The 20,806-nt window shown below is 39.7% G+C and overlaps 1 protein-coding gene across 5 annotated transcripts in view; it reads right to left on the reverse strand.

Annotated features, from left to right (window-relative positions):
• The window catches only part of CDKAL1 (CDK5 regulatory subunit associated protein 1 like 1), a 1,479,984-nt gene that overhangs the window by 971,679 nt on the left and 487,499 nt on the right, over positions 1-20,806 (reverse strand). For all 5 annotated transcript variants that reach the window (XM_033934562.1, XM_033934560.1, XM_033934561.1 and 2 more), the window contains exon 7: positions 2,112-2,232. In XM_033934562.1, coding sequence (XP_033790453.1) covers positions 2,112-2,232 — 121 coding nt within the window. The remainder of the gene's footprint in view (positions 1-2,111; positions 2,233-20,806) is intronic.

Genomic DNA, 20,806 nt, shown 5'->3' on the forward strand with positions numbered 1-20,806 from the left:
ATAGGGTCTTTAGTATAGCACTGGAAGGAGGAGGGAAGGATCAGCTAGCTCTAACATTTTTGTTAGGCTAGGAAGCATAGGTTCAGGCATCTGAAACCGATAGATTGGAAGAAGCCAGACAAGCCTGTAGGTTGACTTTATGGTCATGAAAAGGGAACGGGGAAGGAAAGAAAAAGCAGAAGCACTACTCAGGTGTAAATCTATATATGTAAACGATCAACATAAATTCTGATTTACTCCACACCCAGGATTTACATCAAACTAGGCAGCCATATCTAGCAGCTCAAGACAATTTTCACCCTCATTTATCTAGCTAGTTAAACCTTTAGTTGGAGATGATTAGATGATGGTAGCTGGCATTGTGATTGAGGATGGGGAGGGAGGATAAGAACTAAAAGTATTTTTCCCAGTCAGGATTTAGATCAAACCACAGAACAGAAACCTTGTTAGGATCACTGCTTGATACTGTTTGCTTATGGTTGACTGAAGGAAAGAGAGCATTGGTCTTGCAATTTGACCTGTCCTGTGCTTTTGATCTAACACAGGGGTGTCCAATGTCGGTCCTCGAGGGCCGCAATCCAGTCGGGTTTTCAGGATTTCCCCAATAAATATGCATGAGATCTATATACATGCACTGCTTTCATTGTATGCTAATAGATCTCATGCATATTCATTGGGGAAATCCTGAAAACCCGACTGGATTGCGGCCCTCGAGGACCGACATTGGACACCCCTGATCTAACAGATCATGATATTCTTTTGCAGATTTTGGACACTAGGGATGACAGGATGTGTTTACTTCTGGAACCAGGGTTTTCTTAGAACAAAAATATACAAGGTGAAGGCTCAGGGAAAGTTATCATCTAGTTGGAACAATTTTTGTGGAGTATTACAAGGCTCATTCTTATCCCCCATATTATTTAATTTATACCTGTCTTCTGTTGGGTCTCTTCTAGAAATGTTAGGCGTGCTTTTGTTCCTGCACCACGTACGAGCTCACACAGCTTGCTAAGCCGTCCACCACACTGTTATATCCAGTTGTTATCCATAAGGTTTCCCTGTATATGGTATACTTTTAGACCCCTGAGGAAGGTGTGTTTCTTCGAAACATGGACCATATCGGGTCCCGGTTCACCAATCCTTGTGGATTACGTCCATGATTATATCAATGTTTGTTGATTAAAGACTTGGCGTCTTGCTCACTACTCCTGCAGTTTCTTCTTTTGTTCTTCGATTCGACATATCACTGCAGTTTTGTTGGATTCTTCGCTTGTTAATGCAAGTTAGTTCACAGCCCCTTATGTTCGCTAGCAAAAAATCTGTGTTGATCAGGAAATACTTCCATCTTTGGAAAATTTTGATAGGCTAGTCAGAATGTGGTAAATCAGTATCATAATGTTCATACCACCAATGTCAGCAGCAGGAACAATGATCTTCCTAAGTGTATACAAATACTGTACATGGGCACACACATGCACATTGCAACCTGAAGTAATTGTGCTCGATTATTTGAATGGCAGCACATGTATGAACAGTAAAGGCAAAAATGCTGATGAAAGACAGACCCTGTGCACACTGCATGGTGTCTACATTTCCTTACCTACCTGGAAAACAGAAGCTATCATGAATAATTCAGAATTATTTTGAAGTCTAGATGAAGAAACACCATATGGCTTTATGTACAGCACATGACTGCTATATATCAAAACATGTTTGGTAAAGGCATACACGTTTTTTCTACATTACAGAAATATTCTATTATAAAGTTTTACCTAGGGGTACGGTTAGTACATAAATCGTGAATATATTACAGTTAACATTGGCAATACTGCACATAATGCTAATGAAAAGAACAGTCTGCAGCTCAACAAAAATAAAAATCAAATGGCAATGTAACAGGGAAATATGGAAAAAATATATTTTAAGGACTATAAAGCTATTCAAAATTCCTCTCTGAGTTTCCTCTTAATTCCAAACATGCTTCTTTCCCCCCACCCCCCCACCCCTCAATATATGTTCAGCTGCAACACCACACTGTGCCTGAAATAAAAATGAAATTGAATTCTCAGGCAACACTGAATATTTTATGAGTAAATTTGAAAGAAACTTACCCTGTATTGATGGAAATGATTTCTATCAGTGGGTTCTTCCTAATCTTTGGCAAATCCAATCGAGCTCCCCCCAACCGCTTTCCATTATCCTTTTTCTGACCCAGCAGTCTTACTGAATGACCTTCAAATGAAGCACACAAATACATATAAACATGAGTCACAGCATTTTGCTGAAATGTACTTTTCTTGCAAATACATTAATGCTGGCATTTCAATAATTTTAAAAAATATATATTTATGTGCAATGATGAGAGAAACATATTATATGAAAAAGAGAGACTATTAAATCTCCAGCTGGTTTGCCGGCCCATTGGTTTGCAAAGATCATTGGTGTACTTGTTCTCAAATTTCTCCACACATTTTATCTAACCACCGTCCATCAATAGAGTAACTAGGTTACAGTAGAATTACTAGTGGTCTCAGGAAAAAAAATCAAACAACCAAAAAGACTAAATTAATATTTTAGGTTGCATTTCAGAGCATAAGCTAAAATCAGAAAGTCTTTGTTTAGTGTATAAAATTAGTTTAAAATACAGATAGGGAAAAACGTAGTCCTACAGAGCATATGGGGGGGTTGTTATTCCACCATTCCAATCAAGGTGTTCCAGGGTAGAGAATGACACAGGACAAATTTTTTCCCTGTCCATGCAGGAACTCTTTTTCCTGTCCCGGAGAGTTCTCTTCCTGTCCCTGCCACATTCCTGCAAGCTCTGTCCCCATCTGCACAAGCCTCAAACACTTTAAAATCATAAGTGTCAAGTGTAGAGTCCTTATATATACAGTGGTACCTTGGTTTGCGAGCATAGTTTGTTCCAGAAGCATGCTCATAAACCAAAGCGCTTGTATATCAAAGCAACTTTCCCCATAGTAATTAATGGAAACGCGGACGATTCATTCCACATCCCAAAAACTTACCATTAGCGACGCCTCCACTGCCGCTCATGTAGCTCTGGGAACCAGAGAGGGGGCTGTACTGCAGGGGGCTCATATCGTAATGGCGCATGTTGCAATGGTGGTACGGGTGGTGATGGTGCACCCTGGCTCCAGGGTGCTGGCTTTGCTTCTTGTATCATGGCCGCGGCTGCTGCCGCCACCACCAACCCTGGATAGTACCGTTGGCACAGTTCATGTGCGCGTAGCCCATGGACGCCACCGCCATCCCACTGGTACTCCCCAGGCATTGGCCCAACCCTGCAGAATTCACCTGATTCCCGTGCTGACCCCGGGGCCTCCACGCCAGTTGCCAGCAGACCACCAGCCTTATTTATACATCGAGAGCCCAGTCCGCCATTGCGTCCATGCCATCATAAAAGCTCTGCCCCTTTTTGATCGCACTTCCTGTTTCCAGCGGAGCTGGATGCGGCATGGGCAAGGCAGTGGTGTCCACTGGAGGTAAGGGTTTGGGGGTGGGCCATGCTCGCTTATTGAGTCAACACTCATTTTGCGAGTTAAAGTTTGCTTGAGTGTTTTGCTCATCTTGAAAAACACTTGCAAATTGTGTTACTTGCAAACTGAGGTTTGACTGTATTCTTTACCTCACAAGGCTTGTAGTCTTTTACTCAATTCTCTGTGAGTTTTGAGGCATTTTTTTACACCAAGTTATCATGAGAGCCTGGGGATTAACTTGTCCCAAAATACTGACCTCTTGAATGTCAACCCCCTCTCTTTCTTTTTTCTCGCTTTCTTCTGGGTTCCTACACACACTTTTTTTTTTTTAACTCTCTCTTTTTCTTCTTGTCTTTCTTTTATTTTTATTTATCTATGCAAATATGTGCAGTTGGGTGGAGGGGATGGGAAGGGACCTTACTTGTTTATGATTCTTTATGCTATGGATAATCCTTGAAGTGTCTCTGTGGAGTCTGCATTGTGGTTTTATTGTCAATAACAAATTGTTATACTTTAAGGGGGCTGGGAGGGGGTAAAGAGTGACAGAGGGGATTACTATTGAATAACTGGTAGCATTATGCAACTTCATTATCCTTGGATGTTATATGTTTTCTATTGTTTGTATTGTGATCACCAATAAAATTGTTTAAACATAAAATCATAAGTGTTTAAGGCTTGTGCGGTTAAGGCAGATCTTACAGGAATGGGGGCAGGGACAGCAACAAAACTCATGGGAACAGGAAGGGGAAATTTAGTTCCTGTGGGGACGGGGACAAATTTGTTCCTGTGTCATTCTCTAGTCCAGGGTCCATATCAAACTCACACTCTCCCATTGCCTACTTCTCTAGAGGTCTTTAAACTGAAATGAGAAACAGGAGAGAGAACTCTTTCCATCTCTTTCTGGTGCAAATTCAAAAATTGGTATTCAGTGGCCTCTTGTGGTTCTTTTCCATCTACATGCTACATGCTCAAGCCTGACCCGCCAACTCCATCTAAAATACTCCTACCAAAGCAGACATCTGAATTTGAACAACTAATGGACAAATTAAATAATATTACAGTCCTGCTTCAGGACAATACTACAAATTTAAATTTGCTACAGGAGGAAGTGCATTCTTTGTCCCAGCATTTGACAGTTTGTGAAAAAAAAAAACCGGACCTTTTAGAACACAGGATGACTGAGGTGGAGGGCCGTTTGATTTCAGTTCAAACTACAAATAAGGAGATATCACGCATCTCGAGGGAATTAGAAGATGTGAGTAACATGAGTCGGAGATGTAACATCAGGACTTTGGGGTTACCGGAGAAGGCAGAAGGCACAAATCTTATATCCTTTCTAGAAGATCTGCTGTCAAATATCTTGCCACTGTCTTTAAAATTTCCATTTGAAATTGAGAAAGCTCATAGAGTCCCATCCAGAGCTCTCAAAGGACAAGCAGGTCCACGTCCTCTTATTTGTAAAATATTAAGATTTCAGCAGGCACTGGACATTTTAAATAAGGCTATACAGCTACAAATCCTTAAATGGCAAGATCACAAAATTCACATCGTACCTGATTTTGCGAAGGTAACAGCTGCATGGAGAAGGTAATTTTTGTTGCTAAGACCTCAGTTGCGGCAGATGGGAGTCAGGTACGGGCTTCTGACTATGAAGATAACTTTTAATAATAAGACTTCCCATTTCAAGGAGACAGCTAAGCTTCAGGAGTTCATCAGCAGTTACCAAGATCCAATGTCCTAAGCTGCATTTAAATATAACGTCTTCAGAGTCTGCTATGGATTATTTCTTTTAATTAGTAAATTATTTCTATATATTTTATTGAGTTATATTTTTTTAGTGATGCTTGAAAGTGCTTTTGCTATAGTTTGCTGAGTTTCTGCTGCCAAATGGGAGTTGAGTTTACAGCTCTAGGGTGGGACTTCAGCTGTCTGTGTTACAAAATTGGGAAGCTATTTGACTACCTACTGGAGTGGGAGGTATATGAATTGCTGTGTTGAAGATTGACTTTAAAAGGGAGAATTGTGTGGAAAACTGAAGTTTTTTGGTGGCAAGTTTTAAAGGAACATTTTTAATGGCTCCTTTCCATTTAAAATTATAAATCTGAGGCACGAGACGCCTGGCTGGAGGAATATCAGCACGGACGTCAGGGACCGATGCATGGCACAAGTTCATTGGGAACAGTCCTGTCTTACTGCAAGAAGGCTTTGATTACACTCGTATAGTTCTGGAACTGACATAAAACTCTGATCTGCGATGGGGAAGTTGTTTATTATAGAGGAGACTCAGCTGTTCCTACCTGCCTCATCTGTGTAATCTCTCAGACTGTCATCTAGGAAGGAAAGAGGGTGTTAGTGTGAGCTGCCAGCACTATGTGAAAAGGACGTTTTGAGAGCAGTGGCATGATCAGTGTGATCGTTTACAGGAACAATTGGATCAGCTGTAAAGAATCTAGGAGGATTTCTAACCTGATTCTGTAGGAAACAGCAGGTCTCTTTCATAACTGATGATCCCGTATTTAGTTGCTTTTTCCAAGACTTCGCCTCAGCCAGGTGTGCCCTACCTACTCAACCTTGGCCTTTTTCCACGCCTGTAAAAGGGTGGACCTAGAAGAATCAATAATGATTATTGGTCAATCAAGTATTGCCTAAATGTTAATTTAGGCCCCAGTCATAGACATGCTGATAATCCATGAGTGAACTTCGGTGGCCTGTGTCTGTGTACAGAAATTGCCTCAAGGTTCATTTCCTATTATATGTTGATATATATGCATAGTTGGTGGGTAGAGAATTGCTATGCGGAGTCAGTTTATTGTATATAATAAAATGCTAAGCGCGCTTGCGCACTCTTACCGCCGTGTTCCCTAATCCCTGATCTGGCGGGCTGTGGCCAACAAGAGTGCGCATGCACGCTTACAAAGTTCCCTCTGTCGCAGACCCCATACTCCACAGCCAAAGTTGATGCAGGCAGCATACTTCACGGCCGAAGTTGACATTGAGCGGCTTTTCAAAACCCCAAAGCACCACCGCCGCTGCACCTTTTCAAACCTTCCCCCCCAGCACTGCCGCCATTGTTGGTACTTTTTTTTATAAAACACGGCCGAAGTTTACGAAGGCGGGGATCGAAATAGGAGCCGCCGCGACAAATTTAAACCACCAAAATTGATGACTCTTGCTCAGGTCAGGCTTTTCAAACCCCCGAAGCACCTTTTCAAATCCTCCCCTCCAGCACTGCCGCCATCGTTAGTAATTTTTTTTAACAAAGCCTGGTGGTCCAGCGGTATCACTCCCTCGGGGTCACATGGGAGGGAGATAGGAGAGTCAGCGGGGGTTGGGCTAGGAGGGGAGAGAAACGGTCTGCCTTGGGTGCTTCGGGCAGCAGCAGCGTTTACAATTCGCTGCTGTTGCCGGCTTCAGGCCTTCCTCTCTGGCGGGTCCTGCCTACTTCCTGTTTTCATGAAGACAGGACCCGCCAGAGAGGAAGACCTGAAGCCGGCAACAGCAATGAATTGTGAATGCTGCTGCTGCCCGATGAAGTTCAAAGAGGAAAGGGAGCAGAGGGGGAGAGAATGGCTTGGAGGGAAGAAGAGATGGCAGTGCATGGAGGGAAGGAGGAAGATATGCAAGACCAATGGAAAAGGAAGGGGGAAAGGAAGGAGTACATGCCATATGGAAAAGAGAGAGAGTGGGCGGACACTGGATGGAAAGAGAAGAGAGGGCAGTGAATGGAAGGGGCAAGACAGAGGGTGAACAGTAGATGGAAGGGGTAGAGAGAGGGAGACAAACACTGAATGGAAAGAATGACAGACAGCGTCCAAGGAGAGAGACAAATTTAAAAAAAAAACCAGACAGACAGACATCTACTCTAGCACCTATTAATATAAAGGGCTAAAACACTAGAGGAAGGGAGGTGTACTGCTGGACAGGGGGAGCAGGAAAGAGATGTTGATGGACAGGGGAAGAGGTGCTGATGGACAGGGGGGGAAGAAAAAGGAAGGGAAGCCTACTGCTGGACAGGGGGAGCAGGAAAGAGGTGCTGCTGGACAGGGGGGGAAGAAAAAGGAAGGGAGGCCTACTGCTGGATAGGGGGAGCAGGAAAGAAGTGCTGCTGGACAGGGGAAGAAGTGCTGTTGGACAGGGGGGGAAGAAAAAGGAAGGGAGGCCTACTGCTGGACAGGGGAAGCAGGAAAGAGGTGCTGCTGGACAGGGGGGGAGGTAAAACAAAGGGAGAAGGGCTGCTGCTGGATAAGAGGAGCAGTGAAGAGGTGGTGGTGGACACAGGGGAAGTAAAAGGAAGGGAGAATGGACAGGGGGAGCAGGCAAGGTGTGGTGGTGGACAGCCAAGGAAAAAGAAAGACAGAAAGAAAGACAGAAATACAGAAAGCGGCTAAGGAGAGAGAGAGAAAGAAATAAAAATAGACACACACATATATTCTAGCACCCGTTAATATAACGGGCTATAAGACTAGTATGTTAATATTAAAGATAATATTGTGGATGAAGGTTACTACTTCACTCATAATGGGGGTCTTTGCTTGAGTTGCATTTGTCAAAATAGTGATGTTATTTATGATAGATTTAATTTGTAATTGAAATTAATTTTAAGTTAATAGGCTATTTGAAATGAACTAAATTATATTTATTATTTTTATGGTAGGAATGAAGATTTTTACTATTCTTTTTAGAATTTAATATAAAGTAATTTATATGGGATACTAGAAAATGACTTGGGTCTTTTTTTTATTTATATTAAATTGATTTTCTTGCGATAGTTACAAATTGGGTGTTTTATGAATGGAGTTATTTATTGCTCCCTTTAGTTTCCATTGTATATTGTTTTTATAAGATATGCAAGGGAAATTGAATGTTTTTTAATTGGTATATAGAAGTTTAATTTTGAGACAAATTAGGTTGCATGGGGGAGGTTGGCTTTCACCTGACCGGGAGGTTTGCATACAAGCTGGCATGTTATAAGTTGGGATGGGTTAGGGGCGGGGGTGGGGGTATTCTATGTTTTGGGACCTGGATATGTATAGAAAGTTTACATATTTATTTATTTAAAGGGGAACTTAAGGTCTATTTATTATTATGTCTTAATTTTATTTATTTATTTATTTATTTTATTTCTTCCATTTGTGTGCCGCACATATCTATACAAGCTCTAGAATCGGGCTCAGAACCAGCAGTTTTGTGTAGTTAACCCAGAAAAGCGTTGCTATGAACTTTATCCCTGATGCAACAGGTATGTAAATTTGTCCCGCGAAACACAGGCCTCATCCAATGTTCCCTCTAATTTTTCATAGGCTGTGTGCGCAAAAAATTTAATCTGTGCGCATTTTAAAGAAAAACTAAAATTGTGTGCGCTATAAAAATGATTGCCAGAGGGCCCGGAGTTCAGTTAAGGGCATTTATGGGCAGGTCTTTGAGTTTAGTCTGAATTAATGAAAAGACAATGTAATTTTAGTTACACTTTATGTTAGTTACACTTTATGTAACATAAAGTCTCATTTCAATAAACATAAATTATGTTTCATTGAAATGTTTCATTGAGCGCTACCTATAAATAAGGTATCATTGTACTTTATACTTAAAATTTAGAAAATAACAGCAATTTAGTTTTCAAAGATTTTCCCTGCGATCTTTCATATTTATCTAGTCCAAATAAATTCTGTCAACATCTGTTGAGCCTCCATCTTGAAGGTGACTCTTAACACGCATCAGCATTTCCAAATGCTCTAAATGTAAACGATTCCTTTGTTTAGTCTTCAAATTGTTCATTACACTAAAACCACACTCACAATCTGTAATAGATACTAAGAATGTGGAACCAATGTCCATCAATTTTGCTAAATCTGCAAAATGATCATTCTGAAATGTAAATTTCATCATATCTGGAAAGCTGTTTATCAGATTGCTTTTGATTTTTTTCTGCAACAAGGAATTTAAAGTCATTGTATTGCTGAATAATAACACTTTCCTCTGGAAGAAATTGTTTATACTTTAAACAAAGAGATCTGATATGTCCATTTCCGAAGTCAAAGTCGCATTGTGATATTGCTGTACAGTCAAAAGCAGACCATTCCTCAACTTCATTTTCAGGAAATCTTTCACCCAGATGCAAACATAGGATGTTGATGAAGGTTAATATGGAATTAGTATCTACTGAAACTTTTTCTCCAGACCTCATCCTGTTGTCAAGAAGACTGTTAACTTTATCACTCCACTTAACCTTGTCGCCTAAGTATTGCATTTGAAGTTTGTTCAATTTACCCTGTGCAAGATGATAAGCTTCCAATGGTGTCAAACCACGTTTTTGAAATGCCATGGTTAAGGAAGCCAGTTCTGATAAGACATCATTCAAAACTTCAAGTGTAATATGAAATTGTTAACTGTTCAGCTTCTTATATATCAGTACTTTGCAATAGGATCATTATCTTTGTCTTCTTCAAAATATTTTAACAGGGGATCATAATTTCGAATAATTGCTTTAAGTGCAAAGTGTCTAGATAACCAGGGCACTTCATTCAGAGGTCTAAGCAATTGATTCACATTCAGATGCATCTGCTATTTCTTGAAATTTGCATCGTTTAGTAGAAGACCGACAGAACATCGTGTACACAGTTCTCATTACAGTTTCTACTTCTTTCATCAATTTTACTTCTTTCCATGAATCAGAAAGTCCCAAATCTTCCCGATGTGCAACACAATGTTGCTGCACTAAATGTGGAATGTGTTTTCTCAGCTGTGCTGCAACACCATCTATTTTGCCCAACATAACAGAGGCACCATCAGAGGTGAACATAACCATTTTATTCAGGTCAAGTTCATGTTCCCTATAGAATTCCCTAATTGCTGTTACTATTGATGTAGCATCACATGCTTCCAACTGTAGCATCCCACCAAATGATGTCTTATACTCATTTGAATTGACTGGCCAATACTTAAAGTAGAGTATTAAGTACTTGTAGACAGAAATGTCTGTGCTTTCATCAACAGTTAACATATGATACGTTGCTAATTTAATGTCTGCCATCTTGCACGATGCCATTGATAATTCCAAGAAATTCAAACGCATAGTTTTTGCTTCTCCAGCTATCAGGTATACTAACATACTTCGCTATGTGCTCATTGATATCTTGAACAGAAAGCAATGAGATATTCATCTTAATGGCCAGCACAACACTATCGACAAGAACCTTAATTTCATCAGGACTGGAACGCTTCCGTTAATTACTAATTTGCCTGTTTTCTTTTTTGGTTGGGCTTTCAAGCAACATGTTAACCAGTCCCCCTCTTAAATTCAGATTTTTACTTCTGAGTTTCCTAATACTATCAGTCTGAGATTTACTTGATAGATGGCGTTTCAGAAAGTCCAGTTTCCAAGTATCATCCCATATTTTTCCACTAGAGAATTTTCCAGTTGCTTTGGCATCTTGACAATAACAAGTTTCAAGTTTATTTACATTTGATGGATCGCTTATTACAATATCTAAGCGATGTACAAATTAAAAACCAACATATTTTGGTATTACATTTAATATGGTAGGACAAGACATTAGACAAAGGATTTGGACATACATGAATGAGTAGGTAAGAGGGGAAAAAGTTACAATTGTAATATTTAGTGAAATTACATAAAACGGGAAGCACATTAGGTAAAAGATGGAATAGATATATTAGAAATTTTAGTTAATTATTATAAGAATGCAGGAAATTTGAATATGTTTATCATAAATCAAATGCATCTTGAAATAAATATGTTTTTAAAATTTTTTTAAAAGAAGTGATATCTTTTTCAAGTTTAATAAAATTTGGAAGGGCATTCCACAAGGAAGGTGCCACTACTAAGAACATATCATTTCGTCTTGTGCCGATAACCCTCAAAGACGGGATTGAAAGCAGATTTAATGAAGACGATCGAAGAGAGCGAGAAGAATTATATGGGACAATCATTTTTTATATGAATTGAGGCTCATTAAAGATTAATGTTTTATAAACCAAGAATATAACTTTAAAGGTGATTCGATGAGAGATAGGGAGCCAGTGTGATTTAATAAAAAGTGGGGTTACATGATCATATTTTTTTGCTTTATGAATTAGTTTGATTGTGGTGTTTTGGATTATTTGAAGCCGTCTCTTTTCTTTTTGGGTTATGTTGATCAAAAGAGAGTTACAATAGTCTAATTTTGAGATAATTAGTAAGTGAACTAGAATATTGATTGATTTAGAATCTAAAAAGGAGGAAATAAATCGAAGAAGCCGCAATCTATAAAAGCAAGATTTAACTATTTCACTTATATGACTATGAAATGAAAGATCTGTATCAAATAATATTCCTAGAATTTTCAATTGAGATACTGATTCAAGTAGAGTATTATCTATTATGAATGGTATTTTTTGAATTATGTCTCCTTTCCAAGTGAAAAGCATTGTTTTTGATTTTTGAGTATTTAGAGCCAGTTTATTATTATTTAACCAGTTTTTTATTAGTTCAAGTTTGTCATTGATAATTTTTATTTCCTCTGCGTTTTCCGGATTGAGAGGATGGATTAGTTGGATGTCATCGGCATAAGAAAAGATTGTGAAGCCCAGTGACTGAGAGATAGTAATGAGAGGGGATAAAAAGATATTAAATAATAAGGGAGATAGAATTGAGCCTTGTACTCCATATGAGGAGGTGAAATTAGTAGAATAGACATCGTTAAATTTGACTCTAGAGGTACGGCCAGATAGATAAGAAGTTAACCATTCGAGAACTTGGCCTTCTACGCCTAAAGACTGTAATCGATCAAGTAGGGGTTGATGATCGATTGTATCGAAGGCCGCGGAAAGATCTAAAGAAAAGAGGGACACAGATTTATGATGATCAAGGTAATAGTGGATGTTCGTAATAAGGCCGATCATAGAATGTTCAGTACTGTGATGCTTGCGAAAGCCAGTTTGGTTAGGATGTAGTGCGTTGGAAGATTCTATAAACTCTGAGAGTTGTTCAAATACGATTTTTTCAGAAAGTTTCATCAAGAATGGTATGTTGGAAATGGTAATTAGATATTTCATCTTGACTGATTTTAGTGTTTTTTATAATAGGAGTAACAATTGAAGTTTTCCACAAGATGGGGATAGTTGCCGAAGAGAAACTATTTTGAATAAGGGAAAGAATAAAAGGACCAAAGTAATGAAAAATTTTTTTTAGGTAGAAAGGTGGAAATAAGTCTAAGGGGGAACCTTTTAGATTAATCGATTTTAAGTGTCCTTCAAGTTCCTTTAGAGATGGTATTCTGAGGTTAATACATTTAGCAGTTGGTATGAAAGTTTGTGTGTTTGGATTATCCGATGCTGGTGAGATTAATGTGTTATTTATGAAGTTTTGTCTAATCTTTATGATCTTTTGACAGAAGTAATCGGATAGTTGTTGCGCTGTTAAGAGTAGATTTTTGAGAGGATAGATCCTTTTTTTTATCTGGATTGAAAGATTTTAGAATGTTAAATAAAACCGACGTGTTATTTACTTTTTGAATCTTTTTATTGTAATAGGATTTTTTCGCCTGGATAATTTCATTCTTATAGTGAGTTGCTTTATCTTTAAATCTTTGAAGGTTAATAGTAGTTTTAGAGGCGCGCCACTTTCTTTCTGTGGCCCTAAGTTGTGTTTTTAGTTGTGATAGTTCTTTTGAGTACCATGGGTTATTATATTTTCGAGTGGAAACTGTTTTGGTAATTAGTGGTAATTTAGTATTTAAGATAGATTCTAATGTTGAGTTCCAATATTGAAGTTGTTCTTCGACAGTTTTGAATTTTTGGTTATTTATGGAAGGGCTGAAGTATGGTGAAATATCTGAATATTCTAATTTAGAAAAATCTCTGTAAGAGAATGTTTTAATTTCTGAGTAAAAATTTGAGGTGAAAGGTTCCGCAAAAAAGAAATTTACAGAAATCAAATTATGATCTGACCATGGAATCGAGAGAATAGAAGGATCAGAGTGAGAAATAAATTGAGAATTAGGTATCAAGATCATATCTAGAATGTGTTGAGCTTGGTGTGTCGGTTCATGAATTAAAGATTTCAGATTTAAGTCCTTAAACAACTCCATCGTCTTCGTCATAAGTAAATATTTCACATAGTCGAACACGCATTGTATTTCGAGATACCGGTGTCTCCGTTTCAACAATTTCTTCAAGCCATTCAGACCTAAAAACTGTTGCAGCTCTCTTGCGTTTTACACTTTTCACCATTCGCGGTTTAGACATTTTAAGAGTTATAAACGAATACAGTTATACAACCGCAGTACCACACTGCACACTACGATTCCATGAAATAAACAATATGGCAGAATTTCAGGAAGTCAAAGAATCGGAAGTGTTTCATATCCTGTAGGCTACAGCCCTATGGGACACGTGACGTGTCAAGTTCAACTGCCAAAGATAACGGAATCATGTGAATGACTTAAAATTTATATTATAGCGCTTCAATAAATGTGATAAATGGGAAATCGGAACAGCTGGTCTTCTGCAACATTTCATTTTAGCAGTGAAAATCATTTTAGGCAATTGAAAATTGAAGCAACGACCTGGTTTCAGAAGAGCAAAAAGGCAGAAAGCTAAGTACTTTAAATTCCTGAGAAGCATCGAGTCAATTGAAGTAATTAAAGTACTTAAAGTATTATTAAAGCACTTTCTATGAAGCACTTTAAAGCACCAGTGCACTTTAAAAGTTACAGCACAATTTCCCTGTTGGTTCTGAGTGTTGAAATGAATTGTAGTCTGTTTTAAAAGACTCCTAACCAGTTATGAGATATTATTGAGTCATAAGGGTTTTAAATTTTGATATTAGGTTTTAGTGAATGAATTAAAATTAAAATTAAGACTGATTGATTAAGATCAAGATCTAGATTAATTTGATAAATTAATAAATAATGAATTAATGAATTAACAATAAAATAAATAAGTAATGAATTAATAGTTAGTGATGGTAGGGAGGATGGGTTCAAGCCGGTGATGTTATCAGGAGTAAGAGAAAATAATTTTCTTTCTCTTAGAAGAAATCCCAGCATGGGAAAAATTACTCCATAATCTGAGGCCCATTACGGTTAAGCCATATATTGAGTATCAAATTACCCCGTATTTACAAGGACAATAGTATTCTTTTTACCACCTGGAAAACCTTAAAATTTTTTGATAATTTAACATCTAGCACCTTTTTTATTATATTGATAGTAGAATATATAATTTTATTGTTTATAATTAGGATAAGAAGGGGATAAAAATTGTTTAATGTAATAATTGTGATGATTACAATATATTTTCATACAGTTTTTTTTCTGATTCTTCAATTATATACATTATAAAGTTTGAAATGTCAATAAAGATTTACAAATCAAATCAACATCTATACCAGTACAACAATCCACATGTCAATCCTTATGGTTAAACTCCAAGATTCAAATTGGCGAGTCTAAGATCCTCTGGAAGCAGTGGCTGCAGGCAGGTATAAGAACTTTAGATGATGTGTTATCAAATGGGAAAATGCTTGATTTTTCATAACTGCAACACTCATTCGGTATCTCAAAGTCTCAAGCATATAAGTGGTTGCAGTTGAAGCAGGTCATTCAGATAGGGTTCCATGTATGGTGAAATTTAAAAACTCAGTATAGCTTGCCAGGCCTATGTTTCCAGACTGATTTGCTAGGGCATCCCACCCCGTGGGAATGGTGAAGTGTCTTACTCCTGTGGTAAAAAAAATTGTGCCTGTGTCAGATTCGGCATCTTCTACCCAGCTCTTCTTATGTCTATTTTACCTTCAGGAGCCAGCCATGCCACAATGAAGACAGAAGGAACCTAAAACCAAAGCCTGAGATCAATGTGATTTGAAGAATAAAATTACCAGACAGCAAAAAGAAAAATAAATTAATTTATTTTATATTTTGTGATTAGAATATATCAGAATTGAAATATGTATCCTGCTAGAGCTAGTATTAGACATAACTGGGGACCGCAAAGTCCAGGCTGTGCTTCTTTAGCTGCCAGCTGGCATAGGGCTCTCTCTCTGACCAGGGGGCAGTTGCCCTAGTTGCACTCTCCTAACATTATTCTTGCCATATGTGACTAAAGTATTGTTAGCTTGATTTTTCTATGTAGCATTCTGTAGTAATTTGGCTTGTTCAGTTTTCACAATAGTGAAGGGGATATTTGTGAAAGGGATGGGAGATGGGTTTTGTTGAACCTTGCTCTGTTTTATTTATGTTTATAAAATGACAATAGTCAGGAGAAGCTTCCGCCCATACATACACGACTGCAGGGCGGCACATGCAGGCTTCACTGGCATCAGTTTTTTTTCTAAAGCGCCGCAAAGGTAAGGGGGAGGGAGGGAGATAGATTTGGCCGGAGGTAGGGAGGGAGGGAAGGGGTCGCATGCCTTCCCTCTTTTAAGTTTCTTTACGCCGTGAAGGTAAGGGGGAGGGAGGGAGATTCTCGGGCCGCTGAAGGGAGGTGAGGTGGCGAGAGTGAAGGGTGGATGCTGTGGGGACGGGGCGGTGAAAGGGATGGTGGGTTTGGGGACGGGGTGGTGAAGGGGACGGTGGTCCGGTGATGGGGCAGTAATGGGGACAGATTTTTTTCCCCATGTCATTCTCTAATAACCAACAATGTGTAGTAGATGAACAGAAAAATACCTTAATGCCAGCAACAATTGATGAATCTGTTGCAGGAACAATAAGATGTTTGAGCAAATGGGCATGTGATAGAAGGATGTTGTCCATGGTAGGAGTCTGATCAGCTGACAAGTCTCTTGTTACCACATCAAAGGCAGACAAGATAAAAATGATGTCATTTAACAGTAGTTCTTTTCCATCCAAAAACAACTTCTGCAGTTTTATAAAACATTGAATTCAGTTGCCAATTGTGTAACATGTGTTAAGCTTTTACATATTGATACTAGTCTCAAATTTTTAGAGAATGACACAGGGACAATGTTTGTCTCTGTCCCTGCAGGATTTGTCCCTGTGTCATTCTCTACTATAAATCAGAGAGAAATACTTTTGTGATTGAGTTCTCTGGACTACTTTAAATATGTTATTCTAGAAAGAAGTGTGTTGTTTGTTTTACCTGTCTAATTTTGCCCTTGGGCAAGACATGGCTACAATAGGCATACGTTTCATTAAATTAATTTTGCTTCACATATTTGTCTGTTCTGCTCTGTGTTCTGCTATTTTGCCTCTCTTATGTACCTCTAACCCTAAAAATCATACCTAGGACACTTTTCTTCAAAAACAGAAGAGGTATAACTGCCATGTGAGTTCACTTGCACAACACAAATATAGAACAAGTTGTACATTATATGATACCTTTTTATTGGCCACACACATATTGTCAGTCCAAATGACACAGTTACTTACCATAACAGGTGTTATCCAGGGACAGCAGGCAGATATTCTCACATGTGGGTGATGTCATCCACAGAACCTCAGTATGGACAGCTTTAAAAGTGCACCATCACTTTAAGAGCTTGAAAAAGTTTGTGAACGTCCCGCACCGCATATGCGCAAGTACCTTCCCGCCCGACATAGGCTCGCAGTATTTCAGTTCCGTAAGCAAGCTAAGAATGGTGTCTTCCTTAGCAAACATAGGCGGAGCCTCAGTTTATAGTGGGAAGGGACAATCAGTTATTTTATCGGTGGGCTCAGAAAGGGTTGCTTGTATTTAGAGATTTAATGGGGACCACTGGGATCCTTTCTTTTGCCATGCTTCATCGGAAATTTGACTTGCCTGATGGGGACTATTTGGCCTATTTCCAGATTTGAGATTTTATGCAAGTTCAGGGTTGGGGTTCCCAGTCTCCAGTCGAGCGGGAACATTTGGAGAACTTGTGGTTGCTTATGCAGAAGGTTCCTAGACCGCTTTCAGTGGTGTATCAGTATTGGAAGGGACATTCTCACACCCATTTTTCCTTTCAGACATATTGGGAGGGGGATCTGGGATTACAATTTACTATTAAAGAATGGGGAGTTATATGTGTTGAGGTCTATAAGGTTTCCTTGTGTGCATTGGTTCAGGAGAATGCCTATAAGATTCTGACTCGGTGGTATTATACCCCCGAACCCACCTGCATAGAATGTTCCCCGGAGTGTCTGATCGATGTTGGAGATGTGGCATGGTAAGGAAGAAACTTAGGAACACTTCCAAAAAATGGCAAACAGTAGAACATGCCTGGTCTTTTTTCAAAGACACAGTGAGCGAGGCACAAAATCTGCACATCCCCAGATTCAGAAAGGGGTGCAAAAAGGGTCGAACAAAAGACCCAGTATGGATGACTAAAATAGTGAAGGAAGCGATAGGCAATAAGAAAAATTCATTCAGGGAATGGAAAAAGGACAAAACTGAAGGGAACCAGAAGGAGCACAGGAAGTATCAAAAAGAATGTCACCGTGTGGTTCGAAAAGCCAAAAGAGAGTATGAAGAGAGGCTAGCCAGGGAGGCACGAAATTTCAAACCGTTCTTCAGATATGTTAAAGGGAAACAGCCAGCTAGGGAGGAAGTAGGACCGCTGGACGAAGGAGACAGGAAGGGAGTGGTGAAGGAGGAGAAAGAAGTCGCAGAAAGACTCAACATGTTCTTCTCGTCTGTATTTACAAACGAAGACACAACCAACATACCGGAACCTGAACAAATATTCAATGGAAATCAAGCAGAAAAATTAACATCCATGGAAGTGAGCCTTGATGATGTACACAGGCAGATAGAAAAACTTAAAACTGACAAATCCCCGGGTCCGGACGGAATCCATCCCAGGGTTCTGAAGGAATTAAAGGAGGAGATAGCGGAACTACTGCAGCAAATTTGCAACCTATCCTTGAAAACAGGCATGATCCCGGAGGATTGGAAGATAGCCAATGTCACGCCCATCTTTAAAAAGGGATCAAGAGGTGACCTGGGAAACTACAGACCAGTGAGTTTGACTTCGGTTCCGGGGAAACTGACGGAAGCACTGATTAAAGAACACATCGATGAACATCTGGAAAGAAACGAACTTTTGAAAACAACCCAACATGGTTTCTGCAGGGGGAGATCGTGCCTAACGAACTTATTGCACTTCTTCGAAGGAATTAACAAACGGATGGACAGAGGAGACCCCATAGACATCATATACCTTGATTTCCAAAAAGCCTTTGACAAGGTGCCTCACGAACGTCTACTCCGGAAACTGAAGAACCATGGAGTGGACGGAGACGTACATAGATGGATCAGGAACTGGTTGGCGGGTAGGAAACAGAGGGTAGGGGTGAAGGGCCACTACTCGGACTGGATGGGGGTCACGAGTGGTGTTCCGCAGGGCTCAGTGCTCGGGCCGCTATTTAATATATTCATAAATGATCTAGAAACAGGCACGAAGTGTGAGATAATAAAATTTGCGGACGATACAAAACTATTTAGTGGAGCTGGGACTAAAGAGGAATGCGAAGAATTGCAAAGGGACTTGAACAAATTGGGGGAATGGGCGGCGAGATGGCAGATGAAGTTCAACGTTGAGAAATGTAAAGTATTGCATGTTGGAAACAGAAACCCGAGGTACAACTATACGATGGGAGGGATATTATTGAATGAGAGCAACCAAGAAAGGGACTTGGGGGTAATGGTGGACATGACAATGAAGCCGACGGCACAGTGCGCAACAGCCGCTAAGAAAGCAAATAGAATGCTAGGCATAATCAAGAAGGGTATTACAACAAGGACAAAAGAAGTTATCCTGCCATTGTATCGGGCGATGGTGCGCCCGCATCTGGAATACTGCGTCCAATATTGGTCTCCGTACCTTAGGAAGGATATGGCGTTACTCGAGAGGGTTCAGAGGAGAGCGACACGCTTGATAAAAGGGATGGAAAACCTCTCATACGTTGAGAGATTGGAGAAACTGGGTCTCTTTTCCCTGGAGAAGAGGAGACTTAGAGGGGATATGATAGAGACTTATAAGATCATGAAGGGCATAGAGAGAGTAGAGAAGGACAGATTCTTCAAACTTTCGAAAAATAAAAGAACAAGAGGACACTTGGAAAAGTTGAAAGGGGACAGATTTAAAACGAATGCTAGGAAGTTCTTCTTTACCCAACGAGTGGTGGACACCTGGAATGCGCTTCCAGAGGGAGTAATAGGGCAGAGTACAGTACAGGGGTTTAAGAAAGGATTGGACAATTTCCTGCTGGAAAAGGGGATAGAGGGGTATAAATAGAGGATTACTGCACAGGTCCTGGACCTGTTGGGCCGCCGCGTGAGCGGACTGCTGGGCATGATGGACCTCAGGTCTGACCCAGCAGAGGCATTGCTTATGTTCTTATGTTCTTATGACTGTGGGTCTTTTCTACATGTTTGGTGGGATTGTTTGACCATTCACCCCTTTTGGAAAGCAGTGGTTCAAACTATGACTGATCTTCTGGGGGTTCCTGTGGGGGCGACACCTCAGAGCTGTTTGTTACGCTTATATAATATTCAAGAACATCTCTGCAAACTAAGCTACTTCAATGGGGTATGGCGGCAGTGAAATGTTTAATTGCTAATCATTGGAAAAATAAGGCAGCCCCAGCTCATCGTGAATGGCTTAATCGTTTGTTGTCCCTGGGGAGGATGGAGATGGCGGTGGCTAAATGTCGCTTCACATATGCACCCCAAACTTCTACTTGGCACAAAATAGGAGATATTTTGGCTGCTCTTTAGAAGGTTCCTTAGGTCCTGATAATCTGTTGGTCTAATAATCTTTTGATGGGGGGAGGTGGGGAGGAGGGTGTTGGTGGTCATTTGTCATTGGATATTGCTTTTGGGGGGTGGGGGGAAGGGGAGAGAGGTTATGTGGGAGAAAATTGTAATGCTGGTATGCTTTTCTACTTTGCACTTGTTGTTTACTATGCATTTGTTGTCTATGTTGAATGCTGCAGTGAGTGTATATTTCTTCTTACAAAACTTTTAATAAACATTTAAATATTTTAAAAAAGCAAGCTAAGAAGCCAACCAGGGGAGGTGGGTGAGTTGTGAGAATATCTGCCTGCTGTCCCTCGATAACACTTGTTACAGTAAGTAACTGTGCTATTTGGACTGATTTAATATGTGTATGGCCAGTAAAAAGGTATCATATAATGTACAACTTGTTCTATATTTATCCCAGGACAAGCAGGCAGCATATTATCACATATGGGACTCCCTAGCTTACTAGAAAGGGATGGAGGGAGTGATCGCCATTAAAAAAATAAATTTAGCAATATTGCTTAGCTGAAGTGACCATCCCGTCTGGAAAAAGATTCCAGACAGTAGTGAGATGTAAATGTATGAAC

Source organism: Geotrypetes seraphini, chromosome 2 (genome assembly GCF_902459505.1).
Source record: "Geotrypetes seraphini chromosome 2, aGeoSer1.1, whole genome shotgun sequence".
Taxonomy (NCBI): domain Eukaryota; kingdom Metazoa; phylum Chordata; class Amphibia; order Gymnophiona; family Dermophiidae; genus Geotrypetes; species Geotrypetes seraphini.